At 37.0% G+C, this 9,326-nt stretch overlaps 1 protein-coding gene across 1 annotated transcript; it reads right to left on the bottom strand.

Annotated features, from left to right (window-relative positions):
* Positions 1-205: 205 nt before the first annotated feature.
* On the bottom strand, positions 206-9,227 carry sec23ip (SEC23 interacting protein). The gene is made up of 18 exons (XM_084093196.1): positions 9,024-9,227; positions 7,531-8,072; positions 6,506-6,713; positions 6,047-6,240; positions 5,864-5,953; positions 4,950-5,070; positions 4,675-4,764; positions 4,399-4,540; positions 3,570-3,778; positions 3,328-3,425; positions 3,019-3,186; positions 2,837-2,932; positions 2,583-2,756; positions 2,296-2,451; positions 2,014-2,116; positions 1,016-1,201; positions 762-927; positions 206-671 (listed from the first exon to the last, which is right to left on the bottom strand). Exons 1-18 carry the CDS (start codon positions 9,154-9,156, stop codon positions 590-592), a joined length of 2,958 nt encoding a protein of 985 aa, XP_083949322.1. The 5' UTR covers positions 9,157-9,227; the 3' UTR covers positions 206-589.
* Between the last annotated feature and the right edge of the window lie 99 nt (positions 9,228-9,326).

The raw sequence follows: 9,326 nt of genomic DNA, 5'->3' as shown, positions 1-9,326 counted from the left end.
GATCAACAGAAACTCTTTTAGGACTTCTGGGAAGTGATGCAGCAGTGTGAACCTTGAAACGTAGACTTGCTATTTGATTGCCAGCAGTTCTGTCATACATTTTGCTTCCAAAACACCAGTAAATATCAGTTTACTCAAATATACCAATTTACAGAAGATAACTTTAACATAACGTAACTATAACAAGCAAGAGCAACATAACCGCTACTAATAGTTCAGTTTATTATGATTCTTGGTTGTAGTTTTTACACAGCATAATCAATATTCCTTTTCTAACTCTAGATAAAGTGTGTTAATACCATTTGATTCCATTTGCAATTGCACACAAACATTTGCAGCTCTATAAGCTATAAAAATCTTATTTTAAACTGTTGCAGTGGTATTGAAATCCACTATTAATTTCTTAATTTAAGACACATGGAATAATACAAGTGTATTCATTTTTATACAACACTACAGTACAGGAAAATAAAATAACAAAAAATGCTGGGACAGTCCCAGTTGAAGAGTTGAAAACTGTTTAAAATATTTATTTATCTTCAAAGCAATATGATTTCTGATGTATAAGGATTTTTTGTGACCCATTACATTAATGCATTGGATGATCTGGCCGTACATCCATGGACTTATAAATTTCCTTGAGAAGCAGCAGAGCTGTATCTTCAGATTCCCTGAGGAAAGAGACAAAAGAGTCTTTATTGTATTTCACAAAATGACAATAATACAATTACATAATGGCACTGTTATGGAAGATCACATACCAGTAACACAGATGACTCTGGAGTGCGAACAGGTATTCGTTAAAGCTCTCGATGGGTTTCTCTTGCAGGACGTAGTCAATGCGATTCCCTCCATTCAGCAGGCCCACCTTTACATGCGTCTCCTCTTCCTTCTGAGGCTCTGGACTCTCAACCATCTTATTCTCCTCTGCAAACAAACATTGAGATTCAGTTTGCGTTGAAGTGTGCAAGGTGAACTGATGACACTAAGAGGATACGCATTGTGGGTGACTCACCTTCCCCTTCCTGCATTTCCTCTTGTGCTTTGATTTGACTGGCGACCATGGCGAGCTGTTCGTGCAGTTGAGCAGAAGAGGTGTGAGCACGAGCAAACTCGTTCAGAGTCTGCCAAGCAGTCTTCAGAGAGCTGATGAAGCCGTGCTTTAAGTCAGAGCCCATCCTGGATAAACTCTCTTTTAATTCTGGATGCAAGACACAAAAAATACATTTTGTAACCAAGAAAATGAATGCATTCTATTATAAGTTACATTTACATTTAAATTACAATAATGCTCATTTATTTTTTAACTTTTCTTTGCTTTATCAACACCAGAAACTTTTGCCCTGTACAATTTACTCATATAATAATAATTAATTATTTAAATAACTATAATAAATGATTAATAATTGATTTATAATAAAATAAATATATATTTTTTAACTGTATAAAATGCAAAGAAATTGTCAACAGGGTTCATACACATTTCTACCAATAAATTTCCATGACTTTTGAGCCAAATATTCATGAACGTTCCATGAAACGTCTGTGTATACATGTAAAATAAGAATAAAAATCCATATTCAAATTTCAAATCACAGCAGATCTTAACTAATTTATGACAAGCTATGTGGTTTAATACAAAATAAACATTTATTTTATTATTTACTATTCGTTTCAGCGATGACTAATCTGAACGCCTCTGATTGGCCATCACAATCATAAGCTCAACAGAAATGCGTGTGATTGGTTATAATGCTCATTGCGGCAAAACAAAATCTGATTGAATTAACGTCATGTACTGTAGTTTGTTTAACCAATATTATCACTTAAACATATATTCTATTATTTAAATATTTTGAAAAAAGACTTCCATACCTTTCTCAAAACTTTCTGTTTTTTTTTTTTTTTCAAGTATTTTTCCAAAACTTTTCCAGGCCTGAAAATTGCTATTTTAAAATTCCATGACTTTTCCAGGTTTTTAATGACCGTCCGAACCTTGTGTTTAATACATACCGAGATGAAGCCTCTTCCTCCCTTTATGATGAGGGATCAAAACCGGTTCCAGTTCAACGTCTGGTAAGATCATGGGTTCAATCCTGTATGCAACTGGATCCAACTGAGAACACAATATCATTAATGTATTAGTGACACAGCTAACACTGAGAATGTTAAATTTCCAAATCGTGTTGTTCATTATTCTTCATTTAAACTGACACTTCAGTCGTAAACCACATGATTTCCAAAAGATCAGATGCAGCTGTAGAGAAGCAGTAGACGATCTAAGACACAACTCACTGGATGGTAGATATTGAAGAACCCTTTGCAAGTGGGAAGCTGGTAAGACTCTTCAATTTTCTCCACCCCACGTACTGTCAAAAACATCCCGATGGGAGAGCCGAGAGCAAAGAAATTCACCGGTTCAAAGTCTAGAGCATGATATACCACCGACACCTGGAGGAGAACATCCAAGATTGCAGAGCATATTCACATTTCAGACCCACAATCAGCTTCTGACAAAATGACCTTCAATCAATCATCTTGGTCCATAGATCAATTTGGGACGGTGTAAATTCAAGCTTTACCTGTCCTGTGCCTATTTCGAAATAGTTGTAATCTACATGGATTGAGGACATGTTCCTTCCAACTGGCAGTTTGCTGATGGAAGGATCTGGTGTGGGCTCTGTCTGGACGGGAAGTTGGGTCTCTTTTGGTTCCTCTTTTTCTACAGTTTTCTCTTTCACAGCCTTTCGTGCAGCCTGTCGAGAAGAAAATGTGTTTCAAAGCGTCACATCAGAATGGACAAATGAAAACCTGATGCAAACAACTGAAAATTTGCCTGTTTTGCAGACTTCTCTTTGACAAAGTTGGCAAGTTTTTTACGTGGCCCCAGAGGAATACCCATTTCCTTTAGGTCATCTATTGTGCATAACAGCTGTAATAGAGATAGAGGAATAGCAGTGATGAGTTGCTTATTGTTTTAATATAAAAGGTGTTAAAACTAATTTAAAATGCTCTCACCAGAGACTCAATATCAATCCTCTCAGTTTCAAAGGTGTTCAGATACTCAGACAAACTCAGCATCTCCAGAACAGATGACAGGTTGCCAATCTCTTCTTCTTCCTCTTTCGCCTCTTCCTCAGCAGCCGCTACAGTAGCCACTTCATTGGCCTGGACGACGGCAATTCCCTATAATAATTAAAATAAGGTCTTCTTAAACACCCATAAAGGTTGTGTGTTCCAGGGATGCCATAAACAGAACATGCCATAATACTACTTCAATTAATGTGCAGCATTTTAAGATCATCCTCATCCAAAATGTACTGATACCTGTTTCACATTAGGCGGAGCATTTCCATTGGTTACTAGACCTGATAAAGGTGAGCAGACCTTCTGATTGGACAGCAGGTCAAAAAGTATCAAAGAGCCTATAGATTAGGGGAAATAATAAATTGAAAGAAATTTGTAATACTAGTTTAGTTCAATACATGGTGTTGTTAAACACTAAATGTACTCTAATAGTGCATCACTTTAGTTCAAGCTTTATCTTAATCAAAAGAAAGGATTCTCACCCAAGCTGTGTCCAGACACGGACACTCTGCCTTTGAAGTCTGGGTTTCTTTCCATGAATAGTGTGTGTAAGCGGTTGATCTCAAAAGCCACGGTGTCCATAATGGTCTGACAGTAGGTTGGGCTGTTGTAGAAAAGCACGTCTAAAAGCGTTTCATTAGTGAAGTGACGCAAACGACCTGTGCTGGGCAGAGTAATCTTCTTTATCCTCCTACATGATTCAAAATGTAAAAGACAGAAAGAACTAAATTACAAAACAAAACATTTAAGATATAACAGACAACATAATTTGGGCAAAAATGTATAGAGATTTCAAGTTCATTGGAGCACCAAATGAGGGGAATGAGAATTATTTTTCAATAATCTAAAAAAAAAAAAAAACTTTCTGACCAACCAGTTTCAGGGTTTTTTTCAGAGAGGGATAAGATATGATCAAAAATACAGTAAAAATAGCAATATTGCGAAATATTATTACAATTTAAAATTACTTTTCTATTTATTTTTATACACGTTAAAATGTAATTTATTCCTTGATCACAATTTGATCAACTCAAGCTCCGACAGACTCCGACATGGGTAACACACTGATATAAAAAAAAAAAAAAACAGACGAAGTGTCTGCTGCTGTCTGTCTGCGAGTTGGCCTTAAGGCATCCTTGCTGAATAAAAGTATTCATTTCTTAAAATAAAAAAGACAAACTTTTGAATAGAATTGACAATATATTAAATAAAGTAATCAGCAAAAGCAAAAATGGGAACATTAGTTTTAGGCCTAATATAGAGCACCCAAGTAAGACTTCCTCTGAATGTGGCTGAAGGTTGTGTCTCTACCTGTCAACCCCTGTAGCGTCACCGTGCAGAGCCGTGTGCCAGTGCACAGGCAGAAACTCCACACGACTAATGACATGATCATCACGAGCCTTCTTAAAATGACTCTGCAACAACTTCAAGGAGACACTGCGGAAGTCATCCACTGCAAACACACAAACACAGTTTGACTGAAGCGCAATATATTGTGTTCAAGAATTCACATCAAAACAGTAGGATTCGTTTTTACTGAAAGTGTTTGACTTAGAAAACTGTATTCACAACTTGCGTAACACATACCACACTCCACCATGCTTCTGAACCTCAGGTCACAGACGGGGCCGATGCCATGCACCATAAACACCAGATGATCCACCTGAGCCATCTCGCCTAGACAGGAAAAGACCATTTTCTTCAGTGAATCTGCCATGCTATGCATTCACCATCAAATAATACCAAAGAATCTTGAGTTTGAAGGCTGTTTGACAAGTTGTATTTTGAAACTTGGGGGATTTTAAAGTGAGAAAGCAAAACAAAATCACTTATTTTGTGTCTGTCACTATTATTTGATTTACCATCAGGAACTTCATCTTGATCATCGTCCACACCCCTCTTGACAACCCGAGGTCGGGTCTGACCGTCCTGTGTCGTGCCCCACTCATCAGGCATGGCGGACGGCTGAAACTGCACAATCACCTGAGGAACCAAACAATCATTTAAGCTACAAGAAAAAGTGTTTACTATATCTAGTGTCTATTCTAATGATACGTTTGCATGACAACGATGTATTAAAACCAGAAACATTTTTCCTTCGCGTTTTCCGTGTACAGATGACAATCCCCGTTCACACAGATCCACGAAAACGACTAAAAACGCTGTATTATGCATGCCAGGCCAGTAGTTGGCGATGTCATTTTGTAAAGAAACACTGCCCACCTATAGACCTTATTCAGAGCAGCGCCCTGACAGGTATGGAAGCGAGGCTGTGAGGGATAGATTTACCGTGCTTTCAATGGAATCCGCTAGAAAAAGTGGTATACATTTTCCACATCTCATATTGTGTGGGGTTTTTTGTCTAACGAAATTTGGTCTCGGAAAGATATTTTTTGCAGTGTTTCGTCAGCAAAACAATCCAAAAGCACATTAAATAACAGTACTACCCACTGAAAAGATGCATGTCTCCCTCACAGCCTCGCTTTCATTCCCGTTAAAAAACAAAGATGGCGCTGCTGTGAATAAGGTCAATAGACTGAACATGTAATACGCACGCGCATGACCTCACTGTTTTCACAAATTCACGTTTTTGTAATTTACACAAAGACTAAAACTGGATCTTTTTGAAAAACTTGCACTTTGAAACCCATCTTCAAAAGTTTGCATTTTCATGCCCCTCAAAACACTGTTGTTGTGTAAATAAATGGCCAAAATGCATAAAAAGTTTTCCGTTTTTTGTTGAAAACTGCCTTTTTAGCATTTCAAAAAGTTGTACCTTTGGATTGTGCATTACGATGGTCTCACCAGATGGGAATTCCAGTCGTCGGTGCCACTGATTAGTGGTAACAGCTTTCTTATATTCGACCTGTTTACAGCAGACAACAATGAGCAGTTAAAATGTCATCCTAAAAGCCTGTTCTGAATACCGATGAGAAAAAAAGTATAGGGAAGCACAAACCTCCAGCTTCTCACTGAATTCTTCTGAATATGGGATGAAGCGACTGTCTGCGTCTCCTTTGTAGAACCAGGAACAGCGGCGGACCTCGGTGGGCTCTTCCTCCCAGTACACAGAGGTCCGTGTGCGGTCGTACAGCTGCACGTCATAGCGCCCTCCATCCGTACACACAATCACATTCTCTGGATCTGGCTGAACTGAAGCAACAGATTGCGAAGTGACTATGTTGTGAAATAGACTAAGAGTGGCCACATGCTCTTAGCATACATAGAAAAACACTTTTAAATCAGTTCATCTCAAACAAATTAAGTTACAGTGACAGAGGCATTTAGCCTAACATTCACTCAATTTAGTTATCTTAAATGTAAACATGCAGGCTCCATACATCTTAAGTTAGAGAACTAATGCCAAAATTTTGAAAAATGCAACATTTTTCTGCCATGAAAACACTCCCTGTCTTACCAGAGTTGAACGTCTCTTCCAAGCGAATGGAATCCAGAATACTAAAGGGAAGCCAGACCATCTTTGACTCCACTTGTTTACAGTAGAACCAGTGATGTTGTACAGGTTCATAAACATTATATGTGTATGGCACCATTGAGTTGGCAGGGACTAACGGTCCAGCCATGCTTGTCGTTGCAGGGGGCGGAGGAATCTGTGTTGGGGGAGGCTGGGGAATAGCAAAACAGTATAAGGACAAAGTGCAATCCCTTTTTTAAAAAGTTATATTTCAACACTTGAAAACACACTTAATTGAATAAACTTAAACAGTTTTATCTTTCTCGATTTTATTAACATTAAATAAGGATGCACCAATATCAATATTCTGATCAATACAAATCTACTAAATATTTGTATGAAAAACTTTTTTTAATAAAGTGAATTTAGGTATTACAACATTATGCTGTATCAGTATTTATAACTAAAACTATTAAAAATATATTAGTGGCCACTGAAAGCTAAAATAAAATATAATAGGATGAAATAAGAGTGAAATAAGTTAAATCATTTTAAGTTAAAGTACTAAAATGACTAAAACTAAATTAAAATGGAAAATATAATAATTCAAAATATTACTAATACTAAATACTAAAATAACACTGCAGTATGAAAGTATGCAGTATGCAGTATGAAAAAATATGATTTTATTTGATGTAATTGTATTATTGTTTTTAAAGATTAACTTTAAGTGAGCATTAGATGATGGCAAAGGTAATCTAAATGTAAAATATAGGAATTTAGCATCAACAATTTAATATCAATATCGACTGATATAAATCAAATATCAATTGATACCAATAAAAACAAAACAAAATATCTCTAATAAGGGCCGACAACCAATATGGTGCGATATATCATGCATTTCTAATGCACACTCTAACAACTCTGATAATGGCAGCAGATGATATTTTGAGTAAAATCCTTCTTATTACTATAAATTTAAGCTCATAGTGATTTAAAGACAAAGATGGCATTACATGACCAACCTTGGTGAACACTGTGGGTGGAGTCTGGAACGTGGGTGGAGTCTGGAACGTGGGTGGAGTCTGGAACGAGGGAGCAGGTATGGCCTGAGAATAGGGGTTTAGATGCTGGGGTGTTTGACTGGGGGTCTGCTGCTGTACTTCAGGAGCCATAAGATAGGGATTAGCTTTGCTACTGGCAGCTGTGTGCCGGTATGGATTATAGGACTGCTGGGTGCTCTGCGGAGGAGGAGTCGGTGCATTAGGCGGAGGAGTGTATGTACGCACAGGGGTCTGATTAGGAACGCTGCCATACTGCTGACTGGGGTTCATGTGAGATACTGGCGGGTTCAGAGGCAGACTAGCTGCAATGGATACAGGCGACGGGCCAGTTGTTGATGGAATGACAGTGGCGGCTGGAGGCGGGCATGGCTGTTGCCCAATAGAAGCAAACGGGTCGCTGCTGTTGGTGACGCTTGAGAAATAATTGAACGTGGAGGCCTGAGGAGCTGCTGATGACGTCTGACCAAGAAAACTGTCTTCTTCTCCAACTTCACTGGCATCATCTTTACAGAGGATGATATAAAGAAATGCAAAGTAAATTTATAGTTTATAATATTAGTATAAAATATTAATATATATATATATATATATATATATATTAGTATTTATAACACAGAGAAACATAATATAATCGGTTAGTTAGATTATAATAAAAAAAGCATATCATCAATGGTAAGCATTTTATTTTCTTAAATTTAAATTCATTTTTAAAAAATAAATGAATAATCAGAGTGCACTCAGGCTATAATAAATACTTCCCTGGATTTAATTGGTCTCCCTGCATTAACAGAAACCCTCAAAATTAAAATAAATGTATTTTTTATTAAAATAAATTATAATAAAAATGATTGAAGACTGACTTTGATATTTGCTTGATTTTATTAATGTTTTCATAAATATCTGACAGTGTTTATAAAGAGTTGGTGAATATGGGGAAAATGCATATAACATTTTTTTAAATGAACCTTGTCCTTATTTGTGAATATAGCAGTAATGGTTCTGAAAAAGACACAAATGTATATTTCTGTGTTCCTATAATATATAATGTCATTTAAATTACGTTTTGGTGTGATGACAGGTGGTTTTAGGGACAGTGAGTGGCAATGCAATCTCATAATTTTGATGAAGACTAACGGCAGTTCTGAGTTAAGAACATAGCAAAGAAATCTGATTAATTTCACACTGAAATTGTTACCGTTTAGTAAGTTACATATTTGCCCTGTATATAAAAGCAAGTGTAACGTCAACTGTTCTCCTTTACTAATTAAGCAAATAAAATCAATATAAAATTCATAAAATATTTGACAACAGTAAAAACTGGATTAAGAGTGAAATAATCTTACAGAAAGCATGATCTATTTATCATAAAGAGAAGAGACCTTTGAGCTGAAAAACAGAGGAAAGCTAACATCACTAGCCACTAAAGCAGCTCATTTGAAGACTTATAAGCTCACCTCCTGATAAAACCGCCGGGCCGGTGGCCTGACTGACCGGTAGGAACGGCAGGCTGAAATTGAACTCCGGTGCTCCTGAAAACAGCAGATTTGCGCTGCTGCTAGGGATGTTATTGGCTTTCCTATCAGCCATTTTCAATAAAAAATTACACGTAGCTTGTCCTCCAGTCGGAACAGGCAGAGCTTTTTTCTACAACACTTCCTGGTTCGTCACTGTAGAGATAAAGGGGTTCTCTGGATTTTCACAGACCTTTGCTTCATTGATAGTCTGAAAGGTTCATACGGTAATCTAACTCTGATGCC

Source organism: Abramis brama (assembly GCF_963993115.1).
Source record: "Abramis brama genome assembly, chromosome: 19".
Lineage (NCBI taxonomy): Eukaryota > Metazoa > Chordata > Actinopteri > Cypriniformes > Leuciscidae > Abramis > Abramis brama.
This window is presented reverse-complemented; position numbering and strand designations above follow the sequence as displayed.